The sequence below is a fragment of the Carcharodon carcharias genome, chromosome 28, assembly GCF_017639515.1.
Source record: "Carcharodon carcharias isolate sCarCar2 chromosome 28, sCarCar2.pri, whole genome shotgun sequence".
Classification (NCBI taxonomy): domain Eukaryota; kingdom Metazoa; phylum Chordata; class Chondrichthyes; order Lamniformes; family Lamnidae; genus Carcharodon; species Carcharodon carcharias.
The window spans coordinates 18985816-19003668 of NC_054494.1; the positions used below are offsets into that span (position 1 = coordinate 18985816).

A 17853-nucleotide genomic window follows, 5' to 3' on the forward strand; every position below is an offset into this window, starting at 1 on the left:
TGTTTGTTCATTTGATTGAGTTCTATGTATGATTATTTGTTACAAGTTATTTACCAGTGCAGTGAGGAATGAATTTTTCAAACTTTTGAACTTCTAGGCTATGCGTAAAGAAAATGGCTTAATAACACAGCATGGCGATGATCATGTTGTGGTGTTTGTTCAGGAAGTGTAGGAAGTTCTAGGAATGTTTAACCAGCTTTCCCAGTAGAGCTCGAAAACCTTATATCTTGGCATTAAAAGGTCTAAAAACTTAAGGACGTCTTTTTTTTAAAAAACAGAACAAAATTTAAGGCTTGATCTATTTCTTTTCAGTATTTTGTTTTTTTTCTTTAGCGTACACCTCTGCATATTATGCTTCAGTTTTAATTATGTATTCTTGTTTAACAACATAGCTTTGAGTAGGTCCCACATAATATCAGATTCACCTTAAATGAAGCATTAAGTATACATAAAATGGTAAGTTAGACTTATTTTTGACTAAAGGAGCACTATCCTCTGTGATTCATATTGCAAATTGAATTGTGTGCAATGACATGATGGATTACCCAGATTTTTTTTCACCACGGTATAAGAAATGACTGCAAAATTTAACATTAAAGCATTTAAAACTTCCATTAGTGAAGTTGGAATTTTCAGACAATAAAAGATCAAGATCCAATAATTTTCCTGCCACAATAGTCACATGATACAGCAATTAAGTTGTTGACTAATCATAGCAATTAATCTCTCTCAATTAGCCCAGAACAAACCCAGACATGAGGTGAAGGAGCCCCCAAGTGGGGGAAACCTTTGGGAACTATAGATTGAAACATATAAGACCCTGAGCTGACTTGACAGGGTGGATTTGGAGAGGATGTTTCCTCTTCTGGGAGAATCTAGGGCTAGGGGGCCACTGTTTAAAAATCAGGAGCCACCCATTTAAAACAGATCTGGGACAAAATTTTTTCACTCAGACGGTTGTGAGTCTTTGGAACTCTCTTCCTGGAAAGGTAGAAGAAGCAGAGTCTTTGAATATTTTTAAGACAGAGGTGGGTAGATTCTCTGTAAGCAAAAGGGTGATGGGGGTAGGTGGGATGCAGATTTCAGGTTTGTATCACATCAGCCACGCTCGTATTAAATGGCAGCTGAAAAGCCGACTGCTGCTCTTTGTTCGTATGTTCGGATCTAAAGTTACCCTTTTCCTCCCAAGCATGCTACATTTAACACAAGTAATGTGTTAATTTACTCACTTTATTCCAAAATCAGAGAAATCACAGAAAATTTACAGCACGGAAGGAGGCCATTTGGCCCATTGTTTCCATGCAGATTGACAAAGAGCTCCCCAATTTAACCCCATCTTCCTGCATTAGGTTCGTAGTCCTGTAGGTCACAGATCTTCAAGCAGACAAGGGCCTGAATTTTCCCCTTGTCGGGTGCGTGTGATTGGTGAGCCCAGGAGCAGCCAGGAAACAGGACCCTGGCCACAATCAGCCCCCAACCGCGGTTTCACACTGGCTGGCCAACTAATGGCCAGCCGGCGTGAAACACTCGCTGTAAAGCTCAACGCAGCCGGGGTGAAGGCGGACGATGACTGTGGGTGTGGGTTAGCCCTGCAAAAGAGCTCCCTGAAGGCAGACAGCTGCCTTAGGGAGCTGCTGACCTGCAAATAATGAAATGAAGCTCTAAAAAGCCGCAAAAAAATGTCCTTGCATCACAATTAAGCAGCTGAAAATATACCTTATAAAAATGCCGTCCCCAGATATTTCTTGTTATTTGGTTTCCTCAGGGAGATCTCATCCCGCTCTTGGCTGAGGTTTGATGAAAAATGTAAAGGCCGCCTGGTCGATTCACCCAGTCCACCAACCGTAAGGTTGGATGGGCCACAAAGAAAACCACAGACAATTGAGCTGTTAATGGGCTTAATTGCCCGCTTAATTGTCAGTGGGTGCGCTTCCGACTTTTACGCACACCTGCCGAGCGAAATATTGCATAAGTGCGCGATGACATCATCTCGTGCAATTTTACACCCGATTGCATCTACCGTTTCTTTAAGGGGTCAGTTTCATGGATTGGCCCCTCACGCACTGAAATATTGGGGTGATTTTTATCTCCATGTCAATAAAAGGCAGCGAATTTTATGGTATCAGTCGTAGTTATCACAGACCTTCCTTGGAATCTTCAAATCCTGCTCATCCAGTAATGGTCACAGCGCAGCATTTAAGAATAGAACCTTATCCATCCCTAAGATGCTGAGGCACCTGCGGTGCTGACTGAGATAAGGTTGCTCAACATTACAAGCTGTTACAAAAAAGAGTAACATCGGTAATCAGGATAGAAAAATTGCTACATTGCACAATATCAGCTGCAAAGCAAAGTAACTCAGCATTAAATGATGGCTGTGTAGGAGGGGAGCTATCAAAGCAGGCAGTTCACTAGCCACCCGCAGATCCGGAGCAGAGCGATGGTGATCTTCTCAGACAGCTATTTTGGCATGAAAGACATCTCGTTGGGAAACAGAGAAGGGTTCCTAAATTTCAACGCTTTATTTAAGATTGCTGTGCGTTACTGATAGATGTGGTGATTCCTGTGAGCCTGCCAGCTCTAATCAAACCATCACTCAGAAATTATGAAGATTCCAGTGACAACCTGTTGATTTAAAAGAGCAAAGCGGATTAAGTACAACATTAAAGCTCCTGTTTAAATCTGACACCCTGTAAGTGTGCTTTTACCTTGAATTATATATAAGAGGGGCAGGGAGCAATCCAAAACAAATCATTGGCAACTTGTTTTTTGTCAAACTAATTAGAAAGGCCATATATTATTTTTTCACATTGGGATCACACACAAACAATGCAACATGATATTTTCATCACACCAGGTATCTTATGACAAACAAAAACGAGATTGCTAACACTTTTCACAGCAACAGCGTCCTTTTCAAAAGTGTCGTATCTTCCAAACCCATGACCTTTACCACCTAGATCAAGCTTGTCCAATATTTTTGCATTGTAGGCAACCGGGTGGGTGGGGGGGTGTGCGTGGGGGGGGGTTCACATTTCCATTTTCTTCTCGCTCAAGGGACAAATTTTGGAATGATATACGAATTTCAAAAAAAGTTGAGTCTGAAGAAAAGAAGCAACCTGTTGAGCAAAAATAAGGCAACATCAGAGCAATAAATTGATGATTTAAAAAAGAGTAATTAATAGAGATGACTGTGAGAGTGTAAGGGTCAGAGTGTGTGTGTGTCCAGCTCACTCCTGGTCTCAGGATGCTCAATCACTCACCCTCACACACTGTGTGAGTGGATGTGAACATTTGTTGGTGAGGGGGGGATGAGGATGAGTGAAAATTCTGAGACTGGGAGTGAACCAGATGCACACGAATGGTCTCTTTCTCTCTCTCTCACACACACACACACACACCCCCTCTCTCTTTCTCTCTCACACACACACTCACTCTTTCTCACACATACAGACTCACATTCTTGCTCTCACACACAGACTCACAGTCTCTCTCTCACACACACACGCTCACTTTCTCTCACACACAGACTCACAGTCTCTCTCTCTCTCACACACACACACTCACTCTCTCTCTCACACGCAGACTCTCTCACACACTCACTCTCTCTCTCACACAGACTCACACTCTCTCTCTCTCACACACACACACTCACTCTCTCTCTCTCACATGCAGACTCTCTCACACACTCACTCTCTCTCACACACAGACTCATTCTCTCTCTCACACCCACACTCACTCTCTCTCTCACACACACGCTCACCATCTCTCACACAGACTCACTCTCTCTTTCACACACAGACTCTCTCTCACACACACGCTCACCCTCTCTCTCACACACACACTCACCCTCTCTCTCACACACACACTCACTCTCTCTCTCACACACACTCACCCTCTCTCTCTCACACACACACTCACCCTCTCTCTCACACACACACTCACTCTCTCTCTCACACACACTCACCCTCTCTCTCTCACACACACACTCACTCTCTCTCACACACACACTCACCCTCTCTCTCACACACAGACTCATCCTCTCTCTCGCACACACACACTCACTCTCTCTCTCACACACAGACTCACCCTTTCTCTCTCACATACACACTCACCATCTCTCTCACACACACACTCACCATCTCTCACACACACACTCACCCTCTCTCTCTCTCTCACACACAGACTCATTCTCTCTCTCACTCATTCTCTCCCTCTCTCACACACACACTCACCCTCTCTCTCTCACACACAGACTTATTCTCTCCCTCTTACACACACACTCACCCTCTCTCACACACACAGACTCATTCTCTGCCTCTCTCACACACACACTCACCCTCTCTCTCTCACACACAGACTCATTCTCTCTCTCTCTCACACACACACTCACCCTCTCTCTCACACACACAGACTCATTCTCTCTCTCTCACACACACACTCACCCTCTCTCTCTCACACACACAGACTCATTCTCTCCCTCTCTCACACACACACTCACCCTCTCTCTCTCACACACAGACTCATTCTCTCCCTCTCTCTCTCACACACACACTCACCCTCTCTCTCTCTCTCACACACAGACTCATTCTCTCTCTCTCTCACACACACACTCACCCTCTCACATACACTCACCCTCTCTCTCACACACACACTCACCCTCTCTCTCACACACAGACTCATCCTCTCTCTCGCACACACACACTCACCCTCTCTCTCACACACAGACTCACCCTCTCTCTCTCACACACAGACTCATTCTCTCCCTCTCTCTCTCACACACACACTCATTCTCTCCCTCTCTCACACACAGACTCACCCTCTCTCTCTCACACACAGACTCATTCTCTCCCTCTTACACACACACTCACCCTCTCTCACACACACAGACTCATTCTCTCCCTCTCTCACACACACACTCACCCTCTCTCTCTCACACACAGACTCATTCTCTCTCTCTCTCACACACACACTCACCCTCTCTCACACACACAGACTCATTCTCTCTCTCTCACACACACACTCACCCTCTCTCTCTCACACACAGACTCATTCTCTCTCTCTCACACACACACTCACCCTCTCTCTCTCACACACACAGACTCATTCTCTCCCTCTCTCACACACACACTCACCCTCTCTCTCTCACACACAGACTCATTCTCTCCCTCTCTCTCTCACACACACACTCACCCTCTCTCTCTCTCTCACACACAGACTCATTCTCTCTCTCTCTCACACACACACTCACCCTCTCTCTCTCACACACACAGACTCATTCTCTCTCTCTCACACATACACTCACCCTCTCTCTCTCACACACACAGACTCATTCTCTCTCTCTCACACACACACCCTCTCTCTCTCACACACAGACTCATTCTCTCTCTCACACACACAGACTCATTCTCTCTCTCTCACACACACACTCACCCTCTCTCTCTCACACACAGACTCATTCTCTCTCTCACACACACACACTCACCCTCTCTCTCTCACACACACACTCACCCTCTCTCTCTCACACACAGACTCATTCTCTCTCTCACACACACACTCACCCTCTCTCTCTCTCACACACAGACTCATTCTCTCTCTCTCTCACACTCACTCACTCACTCTCTCCCTCTCTCTCTCATAATAATGGGGCAGAATTTTACATTCCCCAGGCCGTTACCCGCCCGACCCGATCGGGGATAAAATCGCTGAAGATGAGGTCAGGTGAACGTCCCACGTAATATTGCGCTCAGCGGGCACGTGCAAACATTGGAAAAACGCCTATCAATAGTTAGTTGGGTAATTAAGCCCATTAACGGCGTAACTGCCTCCGATTCTTTATGGTCCATCCAACCCTACGGTAGACGGGTGAATCGGCCAGGCGGCATTTACACTTTTCATCAAAGCTCACCCGAGGGTGGGATGAAATCTCCATAATGAAAGAAAATAAAAATCAATATCTGTGAACAGCATTTTTATGAGGTATGTTTTCAGGTGCTTGATTGTGATGCAAGGACATTTTCTTGCAGCTTTTTATACCTTTGTTTCGTCATTTGCATGTCTGCTGCTCCCTGAGAAAGCTGCCTCTCTTCAGGGAGATCTCTTGCAGCACTTACTCACATCCACAGTGACCTCATCACCCGCCCTCTTCTCCCCCCCACCCCGGCAGCGCTGAACTTATCAGCACGTGCTTCACGCTCGCTGGACGTTAATTGGGCTCTGTAGCATCTCTCCACTGGGCCTTGCAGCCAGAGTCTCATTGCCATGGTCCTGCAGCCTCTCTCTCTCTCTCTCACTTTTTTGCCTGTAGCTCCACAGCCTCTCCTCCCCCCATGAACCCCAAACCTTTCCTTCCCCCGTAGCCCAGACGGCCTCACCCTCTCCCATGGGCCCATAGACTTTCTCTCTCTCTCTCCTTCCATCATGGCCCCAGCAGACTCTCATTCCCCACCAACCAACACACCCCCCCACTCTCCATAAATCCCTGTTTATCCCCAGCATAATCACTGGCAGTTAACTGGCAGTCACAATCAATTGGGGCAGTCACAATCAATTGGTGCATTCCCCATGGCAATGCCTCCACCAATCAGGGTCCACTTGCCAACCAATCAGCACTCTGTCCTCATACAGTATAAAGTGTAGTTTTCCCCTTATATTGGTATTCTTGTGAAGTGTCCTGATGAGTGCAAGACAAAAATTTTTGGCATGTCTCTTTTCTCAGCAACACTCACCACTGATCCTCCAATCACAGCCTCTTTCTCTCCTGGCTCATTTGTGCCCTTAGCAGCAGCAAACATTGGAGAGGAATGGCCTGTGATTGGAGCAGCCCCTTGTAGAATCTTTAACTTCACTTATCTGTCTGACTGGCATTTTGAACAATGGCTCCAGGGGCCACATATAATGGCTTAGGGGCCACAATCTGGCTCGTGGGCCATGTGTTGGACAAGCCTGACCTACAAAAACAAGGGCAGCAAGTGCATGGGAACAACACCACCTGCAAATTGCAACTTGGAAATATATTGCCATTCCTTCACTGTCGCTGGGTGAAAATCCTGGAACTCCCTCCCTAACAGCACTGTGGGTGTACCTACACCACAGGGACTGCAACGATTCAAGAAGGCAGCTCACCAACACCTCCTCAAGGGCAACTAGGGATGGGCAATAAATGCTGGCCCAGCCAACAAAGCCCACATCCCATGGTCAAATAAAAAATATATTAACTTTGTTTAATTGTGAAAATCTACAGTCAGAGAAATTAATCATAAAATTCCAATTTAGCCCCGTTTTCTAGGATAGTCTTTTATCAAATGGAGATTGAAGAGAAGAAATGGACTTGTTCTATTAATGTCCACTCATGACCCTGTCCATGGCAAATGTTTAGCAAGAAAGTAGGTCAGGAGCGTAAATATCCACCAAATGTTTCTAGTGTCAGAACTTACAGGCCAGGATTTCCCAATCACTGAGCGGGTGGGGGGGGCAGGGGTAGGGGGAGCCCCCTCACCAACACATAAAATGATGTGGGATGATGTTGGTGTCACTGCGCCCCATTTCAATTTTCAAGAAGGTGGGGGGCTCAGCAGAATCAGCTGTGCGCCCACCGACCTGTCAATGGCCAATTGAGACCATTGAAAAAGTCATTAAACTAATTAATGGACCGGCCCATCTAACTTATATCTAATATATCGCCGTTCCTTCACTGTTCTGGGTCAAAATCTTGGAACTCCCTCCCTAACAGCACTGTGGGTGTACCTATACCACATGGACTGCAGCGGTTCAAGAAGGCGGCTCACCATCACCTTCTCAAGGGCAATTAGGGATGGGCAATAAATGCTGGCCCAGCCAGTGATGCCCACAGCCCGTGAATGAATTTTAAAAAAAATTACAATAGTGGCTACACTTTAAAAAGTACTTCATTGGTTGTAAAACATTTTGGGAAGTTCTGAGGTTGTGAAAGGTGCTATAACAATGTAAGTCTTTCTTCCTGATTGAAATGGATTGGATCATGTAAGATAAAGATGGTTCTCACACACCATGGTGTCAGCCTATCAACAGCAACTTTATATTGGCTTATTATGCATCTGTAAAACTGTTTTTTGGCATCTGTGTTCTTTCCCCGCTCTCCAAATGCACATTCATAATGTAGCATCTTTCCAACATGCAGGATCATTTTAAATTTCTTTATACAAACTGCATCAAACAATAATGTGAGCAATTCCCCTCTCTAGCCCAATGTGCTGCATTTTTGCTTTTCACTCATGTACTCGACAGACTTGTCAGAATTCATATCGTTTTCAGCTGGAATGAGGTTCTGAAACATACACACCTTTGGTTTCCAGATTCCAGCCTTTTCTCTCAAGGCTGATTGTGAGACCTTTTAGCCATTTGATCCCAACAGGTCAATTTCCTTCTGAAGTTTTAGAGCTTTGATTGTGATAATGATCAACAATGACTCTCTGAAGAATTCAAAACGGAAACAGAATAGGAAAACAGAACGCAATGCAGCTTTTAGATTGTTATAACTGTTATTTGGCAGTGTCATTTATTTTCTTTTTAATTCTGGAGTTTTGATCACAGCACTAAGCAACTACAATAAGAGTGAGGGATAATCACTCAGTTTCACCTCGATATCATACGGTTTGCTTCAGGGAAGTCATTCAAGCCGAACGATCTTAAATCAGAATAAAAATAAATCTTTCACTGCAATAGCTTTTTTTCCCCCCATTGCTTGCTGAGAAATGGTTTATCACATTCTGCTTTCGGACTAAGCAAGCAACATGCAACTGATTGATGCAAGAACACTGTTACATCTATAACATTGAAAAATTGCATTTCTTGACATGCTTCCCATGATAACTTGTGCCATTATAAATCCCCATGTCCATATTTATTATGGGAACAGCCTACATTAACTTGCTATGCTGTAAAGGTAGCGTAGTGATTATATGTTACTGGGCTAATGATCTGGAGGCACAAGTTCAAATCCTACCATGAGGAAGTAAATTAAATGAATTTGGCATGAAAAGCTAGACTCAATATTGGTGACAGTGTAACTACTGAATTGTTGTAAAAATCCTTTTGGTTCACTACATCCTTTAGGTAAGGGAATCTGCCATGCTAATCCAGTCTGGTTTATATGTGACTCCTGGCCCACAACAGTGAGGTTGACTCTTAACTTTCTCTGAAATGACCTAGAAAGCCCTTCCATTATATCAAACCACCCCAACTACTGTGGGAGCATCATCGCCACATGGACTGCAGTGTTCAAGAGGTGCCACCTTCCCAAGGGCAATTAAGGATGGACCATAAATACCAGCCTTGCCAGCAATGGCCACATCCTGTGAATGAATAAAAACAAAATGCAGCCACCTGCCAAGTACAGGCACAGCTACTCCTCAGTTTTACATCTTCCAGCTAATTAGCCTGTACTGCAAAAAAGCTCTTATGCTTCAAACAGCTCCACTTCTCTGGCTTCCCAAATTGTCACAGGTTTTGCTGTTTAGCTAGAAGTAATAATCAATTAATGAAAGTCAGAATTTAGCCCTTGTCTGTGCATCCTGGTCTAGTTATTTTCAGGCTTTAAACCCTCTTCACATGAAGATTACATTCAGCCTTGATTATCTACGGCCAACATCACAGGAGGTCGACGCATGCATTATGTAATGCATAAAATAATGAAAATGTAGAGGTTTCCATATTAAAAAACTTTTAGAATAAGGATCAACAGAAGCCATTGAAATAGTAGCTCAACTTGCTGTCTCAGTAATCTGATTTTCATATTTTGTCATTTGTTCAAGGGATGTGGGCACTGCTGGCTAGGCAAGCATTTATTGCCCATCCCTAATTGCCCTTGAATGAGGGCAGTTAAGAGTCAACCACATTGATGCGGTGGGTCTGGACCAGTTAAGGATGATAAATTTCCTCCCGTAAGCCAGATGGGTTTTCACAGTCGACAACGGTTTCATGGTCGCCATAACCAGACTTTTAATTCCAGTTGGAATTCAAATTCCATCATCCTGCCATGGTGGGAGTCAAACCCAGGACCCCAGAGCATTACCCGGGCGGTCTCTGGAATACAGGCTCCGTGACAACACCATTACACCATTGCCTCCCCCAATGAATTTCCCATTGCGAGAGTTTCAACTGACATTGCATTGCTGGTAAATTTAATCTTTCTAACTGCAAAAATAAGCTTCACAGTGGATGATGAAAAATAAAGTTTTGCTCCCAGTGCTGAAATAAAAGACAGTAAAACTTTTGAAATTTTAACAAAGTTTATTCTGTTAAAAAAAAGGCCTCTTAAAATGTTACAAAGAAACAGTATAAAACAAAGTAGTCAATAGTGTATTTCAACAAGTCAAACGTGATAGTTTCAATTACATTGAACTTCCTTTTAAAAGAGGTAATAACATCTCATCTTGAAATATACAGTGAAATGACATACATCAGTCGCTACACATCACATGCGCGCAACAGGACAGGGACAAACATTTGACGGGATTGCTGCCTTTCCAAGAAGAATATGTTGCCGAATGTTTTTCCGTGAAGACAGCTTCTTGTTAAATTTTCACATTTTGTGGGAAATGACAAAAACAGACACTTGCCAAAATACAGACATCAGTACTTCCTCATGACAACCTCGTTTCGGAACATTAGAAGTCTAAAGTTGGATTTCTGCTAGATAGTCACTTTGAAATTGTTTTCAAAAACCATCTCGCTCATGAAAGAAGCAATGGTTAGTAAACCACCATGGTTAGGGTTAGTGCTATGTACAAAAAAAAAATCTATTAATGAGCTTACAATATACTCTGGTGGCAGCTTTGAACACCATTAGCAAATTTAAAGAATAGTTTTCATCCGCCAGCCTTAATGCTTTACAAAGGTATTTAACCAATGGTGGTTCAGTATTACTGACTAAAGGTCAGGGAGATTACAGCCATTTTTTAAATGACTGATAGTAGGATCCTCTCAGTCTGCCACTCCAAAAAGCTCCTCCAGCCAGAGGGATTGTTTAAAAGAGATCAAATCCTGGATGCTGCTGTTTAGACAGGTAAGGCTGATCCAGGATAACTCGCCCATTGCTCTGGAGCATTTGAACCAGCTCATGCTGTGGAGTGGAAGTTAAACGATTTCCCAGGTGGTGAGTCCCTAAACCTGAGCCATACTGCATCATTGGGAGACACCAGGGAAAGACCAGACACTTCTCCAGAGAGAGGAAGCTGGGAGGCCAGTCAGCATGGGCCATCCTCATGCATAGACGAGCAGATAAGCAAAAGGTGACACTGGGCAAAAGCCCTCCATCATACCCCCATCCTCTTGGGCTGCTGAGGTCCACTGCACAATGGAGGAGGATGGGATCAAGTTATTGGATGGCCGACTTAATTCCTGACAGTATCAAAATGTTACGTCCTGAGTCTAAATGTACTGCTCAGCCTGCTGGTATACTGTTATAGCACTTACTCTTGCCACTGGAAGCTGCCAATAAGTTGCACAACATGTCAGATTTCTACCTAAAATAAAGGGCAAATCTTATCTAAGATATAAGTAAAATACTGCGGATGCTGGAAATCTGAAACAAACCAAAAATTGCTGGAAAAGCTCAGCATGTCTGTCAGCATCTGGAGTGAAAGACAAAATTAACGTTTTAAGTCCATATGACTCTTCATCAATGAATTTTATCTACCTTTGTGACTTAGGACCTTTAAATGAAATGATATCCATAGAAATCACGCACTTCCATTTTCGATTTCATCATCGGGACATTAATTGGGACGCGATTAAGCCATTTATCGTCAAAGGAAAACTTGACTCTCCAATGACTTTTAAAAAGTGCTAAGGGTACTGTTGTAAAATAATATTGCCCAGTAGCTGCTTTCGTTCCATCACATTTTTGCTCGTCAATTTTTCTAACACCGAGAGCCTGCCTTGGAGTCAGTTGGCAGTAAGTATATGGTAAAATATACCCGGAGGTGTTCATTTTTTTTTTTTAAATGAAAAATCAACAGCACTGCTGACAAGCGCATGTGTGCACCACACTACAGTTAACTAGATTCAGCATGTAATAGGCTGAGAGAATGAGGTGTGGTGGCTAGCAAAGCAATCGAGGCAGGCATGGCGAAGAAACAATAACATAAGATGTGCACATAGCATCTTTAGTGTGAGTGTGCACTCATACGCAGTATCTGGACGGGGACAGCCAGCTGGCTTCATTCTTCCCTCGCATTTAGTTCTTGGCTTGTCTGTAAAATAAACAGTGGTGTTGTCAGTTGAAATGAAAATGTTTGCGTTTTGTGCAGAGTTGAGAGTGCTCTACATCAGTATAAAATAACCCTTCAATAAAACTGCCCTTTGGGGTTTATGTAAAAACAGGTTGTAGTCAAGGGTATACTACAGCAAAAGTGTCCTGTGTACTTTCTTCACTAACCAGAGGGCCATGAGGTGTATTTCATCAATGCCTGGCATTTATCAACAGAGTGTTTTAAGTCTGGGTCATTGTATGTTAGCTCCAAATTCCACTAACTACCTCATGCTGGTGAAGTATTACAACCTTAAGTTATCCCAAAGTCTCAGAGATGCATCTAAGCTTAAGCTAAGCTAAGATTAGACAGGTTGTAGGTTCAAATGCCCAGTTGGTGCTCAGTTTCCTGAACTCAGCTGAGGCTGCACTAGGGTTACTATAATTGACCAGGAATGTCTTTGGCTATGGAAGGGAAGAAACATCGGCCAGGGTTCCCACTCCTGATTAGTACAGAGCAACCCAAACGATGCATAATGCCTGGTGAAACCAGGGTTAAGCCAAGGTACAAGCATTTCCCAGTGGAATAGCCTTAGAACTTACAGGCAGAGCTCATGTGAATTATGGAGAGGTACCAGGGAATCACTGCCCCCTGGAAAAAAAAGGGAGGGATTCTTTCAGAGTAGGAAGCAGAGGAAAATGGCGATAGCTGAAACATTTTTCTTCAGATTACTAACGATTAAAGGTTTGGCCTTGTTCACAGGGAAATGCCAGACCTTGGATTGGATTTCACAATTAATAACAGATGTTCCCATTAGTGTTGCACAGACTTGTAACCAGCCTGTAATACATTTTTTTTTTTAAATGGTTGTGAAAAGCTTTTGCTTTGCCCCTCATGCTCACTACTAGGATGGTTCATGAATAGGTGGCAGTGCTGGTCAGCTGAACTACCACTGCATGATTTTACCCTTTTAAAGTAGCACTCGCAGTAGCAAAGGGAGGTAACACTACCTAAATACTGCCTTAACCCTGTCAAGATAGATTATTTATACCTTCTAGGCTCTCAGTTTATTGAAGTGCAAACTCCAAAAATATTGTATTGGCTTGACTCGGCAATGACGGGGAAGATGAAAGAATCCATCAGCAGTGAGATCTATAATTATCCAGCAAGTGGAATATTTGAGCTGAATATGTTTCTAATGAAAGGCTGTTAAAGGCAAAGTCAAATGAGGTAAGTGTATAGATTGCAATAGTCATGCAGGAGGGATGTCAGTTGTATCTACCACAGACTTTGTTTTATACCAAAAATTATGTAAAGCTAGATGTTTCCTACAGAACATTATCAACTCAATAAAATATTCAGTAATATAATTTTTTTTTTTTAAATTGAATGTTCACATTTATTTCAAATCATGTTGCCACAGGGATCATTAAACTTCCAGAAGAGAAATAAGACATTTGGCCCATTACACCTGTGCTAGCTCTCCAGCCAAGCCCTTTTGCTCTAAACCCATTTCCCTCTTCTTTTCCATGCCCGTTAATATTTTTCTTCAAGTACTTATCCAATTCTCACTTCGGGTGTTCGTTGAACGCAGCCTTAGAATACACTTATATTCAAAAAACTCTCAAAGTCAGAAATTTGTGGGTTCAAGTCACACTTCAGAGACCAAGATCCGAGCTGGCACACCAGTGCAGTACTGAGGGAGTGCTCTATTGTCTTTCAGATGCAAAATTAAGCTGAAGCCCTGCCTTCCTTCTCAGGTGGGTGATCCAACACACAATTTTAAAGAGGAAGGGGGGTTTCTCCCTGTGTTCCAGCCAATATTTATCCCTCAACCAATGTCAGTAAAACAAAGTATCTGCTCGTTATCGCAGTGTGGAAGCTTGCTGTGCGCAAATTGGCTGCCACATTTCCTACATTACAACACTGACTATATTTCAAGGTGACTCAACTGGGTTTAAAATGCTTTTGGACGGCCAGCAGTTGTGAAAGGCACTATATAAATATAAGTCTTTCTCTTGCAATTGATTTTAAACAGAATTAGTTTCTTTGGAGCTTGCTTTATTTATCGTATAATTCTTAGTTTATAAAATTTGTGCTCTTACCTATTTAGCTTTCTTTCCCAAAGGTACAAAAATTTGGAATGCAGGCAAATCTTCCTTCCAGTCTTCAATGTGGCTCTGTAATGCAATCAAAGTGCACAATTTTTAAAAAGAAATCCTTCAATCACATGAAGATACAAGCATTTGTCTTCATTACAGGTCTCAACATTCTCTTTGCACCTGCTAGAAACAGATTTTTTTTTTTCTTCCTGTAATAGCTATTATTTTAAGGGAATTATCAAAATATTGATTGAAAGAATTGGAAAATGCAAATCCGTATCAGAAAAAGACAGCTAGTTTCTCAACTCTTGGAAGTTTAAATGCACAGTTAAATCACATTCACTGCAAGTTTAAATCACCAAAGAAAAACTTGCCAACATCAGTAAATTTACATAAATGTCGCTAACTCTTATTAGAGCTGACACACGGACTAAATTACTGCTAACCTACACTGCTTTAAATTGAGAAACCGTGAAGGTACTGCAATCAGCCTTCAGATAGTCATTCGTTCACTGATCATTTGACATCTCACTCTCAGCTTTCTTGCCATCGCACCATTAGCGCATTGAAACAGAGCAAAACATTATAGAACGAATGTTCCTTTCAAGTTATTGCTGTTCAAATGAAGCCTGTTAATAAAAGGGATCTGCACAAGTGCAAAATATTTGTGGCGAGTAACACAGACATCAGACTTTGGCAGGCATCCTGTGTATTTTAACCGAATTAGAACAATTACTTAGGCAATAAACTTTAGAAAATGGGCACAAACACTCTGAAGGCAAAACAGAGTTAAGTCTGTGGGAAAACTAAATGTAGGTCACCGCTTTCTATGCGATTCAGGCAGATTTTAGATTCTTTAACTAGATATACAGTGTAATTCTGTAATGGATATTATGGTAGGTTCAGAGACTACATTTCAGTTTGTTTTCACTTCCTTTTGCACCCTTTTTCATGTAGACTCTCTGTTCCCCCTACTGTGTTAACCCACCACTGACTGAACAAGGCTACTCATTGTTAGCTGAGGAAATCATTCTTGTTGAAAACGTTTCACCATCTCTAAAAAGTTCTAGGCAATTTTAAGCCAAGTGTGACGATCTAACAAGGCAAGCACCTCAGGGAACCAAGAGACAGTTACAAATGGGCAAAGGCTTAATGCTGTCACATAGCCTTCAGTCATAAAAAGTAAAGGCACTATTCAGCCATCAGTCAGTAATGCACAGCAAATTAATGTATTTCGGGTGCCCTGCACTCACATGAGTTGTAGAGGGCAGTTTGGGACAGGGATAACCTGCAGCCCCCTGATGTTTTTCACGTTGATCTGTGTTGCTCCACCTCTGCACATACACCTGTTCAGAATTGCAGTTGGCTTCCCTATGGAGATATAAAAGAAAGAGGTGAGTCATTAACTGGAATGCGCAATCGACCCTCGTTGCAATGCACCCACCGAAATCACTAGTAAAGGAGTGTTCTGTGCACAGACAGGTGCAGTTAACCTGGACCAGTACTCTGAACCCTTCAGTTCTTGAGGATGTTAGTTAACAGTCTATGCTACCTGATGGCCAGTGCCTGAACCTAGCTCTTTGTGAACATTTGATTAGAGCTGAAATTCTTGGAGACCTTCATTCAGATCCCAAGCCTGATGTTAACACTATAATGCAATCAGGCACATCTCTAGAAATTTATATGATTGTTAATAGCTGTAGAGACAAGAGTTCAAAGCCAATCAGCATTTTCTAAACATAATAATTTTGCACATTTAGGAGCATGTGACTGTCTTTTACCAACAACTATTAAAAAAAGGTCTGAACTAGGTGATTTTTTAGTCATCACTGGACAAGATTCACAATTAAAGATTTTTACTATATGTCTGATTACAGACAGATTGAACTTGATTCTAACTTGATCTAAATTGTTTCTTTGGTACTTACTCCCTAAAGCAATGCATGAAAGGGATGGACTAGAAATAAAGCAGTTTATCTTGAAGATGAACAAACATCTTATTTTGTTAAAATGTCATCATTTGCTAAGTGTATTTGCCCCCCTTTGGTGAACGCTTTGTTCCTATTCCCACCATTTTATAATCGCTGCTATAAGTTATTCTTAATATCTCACATGCATAAATTCCATTGATCCTGCGTTCCCCCAACTCATGCACAATGCTGTACAGCAGAGCAGAAAGCCAGTTAATGGAATAAACACACACAAGCCAGATTAAAATCATTTTGAGCCAGAGCCAGTTTAGATGGAGCAGCATGAGGTGGGCCAACAACTGGAATCAAGTGAGTAAAATCTCACCACCTACACATTGCAGTTTAATCCAGAACAGCTGGTAATTCAGAACCCAGTTCAGTCAACTGCAGCTGAACAATTATGAGCAGCCCAGATTGAAGTTATACAACACAAAAAACTGTACTGGATACTGGCATCACTAATCCTATCATATCACAAATACATAATGACCACTGTCAAGCAGGTTTTTTTTTTAGTCAGGAATAGCATATTGGACACATATTACAGGTGGTTTAAACTTTACCAAAACAGTTGTCACATTTTTAAAATGGTACGTGCAACTGACAGGCATTTCTCAAACCACTACAGTTGTAAACTGCCAAACCATAAGGAATTAACTCAATCATTCCCAAAATTGACAATATTTGCACATTACTTAAGGAGGATCTGTTAGCAGCTTATATCTAGGCTCCTTTTGCTGCACAGCAACTAGCTTTCAAAGAGTGTTGTGTATTAAAACATAGCCTTGCTCTGACAGCAGAACTTTTAGGGGAATATTGCATGAGCTGTATTTACAGGGAATCAACACAAATTGTATGATTTATAGTTCAAATATATGAAGCATGGTCCCAAAACATATTGTCTTTGTCAAGCATAAAGATAAGATAAATGTTTATTCTGGAAAGCACTTAAATATTAAAAGCTTGTCATTCAGCTTATCACACATCTGCGCATTTCAGTCCTTACTGTACAGAAAGAAAGATACATGTTACAAAGAGAATTATTTTTGTCACACAAACACAGTTATTTCACCCCCACCGGTAAAGCAGCAGTCACTTACCCTGTGTCAGATTGATGCACAGAGTGCCAAGGAGCAGGAGTAGCACTGCACACGTTTTCGCAATCATGGCTCGTTGTTTTGTGGAGGAGTTTGCACAGGACTAGAATCTCAGCCTGAATCTGTCTCTAAAAGCAGCATGCCTTTGGCAACATTTATATTAGCAGAAGCCCCTCCTCTCTGACTCTGATTGGGCCAGAGGGAGTATCTGAAACCTGCCAGGATGTAGTGATTCCTTCCTTCATAATCCTTTGGGACTTTTCAGTTTATACGTACCTTTGGTACAATAGTTATCCAGCTGATGTCCTATGTGTTAAATATGTGTGAGGACATAAATATTAAGCAAATCTTATTTCATGGTTTCTTTAAACAAGCAAAAGCATTTAACTTTTGTTCTCTTACTGAGATGCTCTTCCTTCACAAAGATGTACCAGTATTTTAAAAAAATATAGAA

General features: G+C 42.3%; 1 protein-coding gene across 1 annotated transcript; it reads right to left on the reverse strand.

The window, feature by feature from the left end:
• Positions 1–10249: 10249 nt before the first annotated feature.
• LOC121270935 (stromal cell-derived factor 1-like) lies at positions 10250–17552 on the reverse strand. Its single transcript, XM_041176559.1, has 4 exons — positions 17403–17552; positions 15586–15703; positions 14336–14410; positions 10250–12233 (listed from the first exon to the last, which is right to left on the reverse strand). The coding sequence occupies exons 1-4, from the start codon at positions 17467–17469 to the stop codon at positions 12218–12220; spliced, it is 276 nt and encodes a 91-aa protein (XP_041032493.1). The 5' UTR covers positions 17470–17552; the 3' UTR covers positions 10250–12217.
• Between the last annotated feature and the right edge of the window lie 301 nt (positions 17553–17853).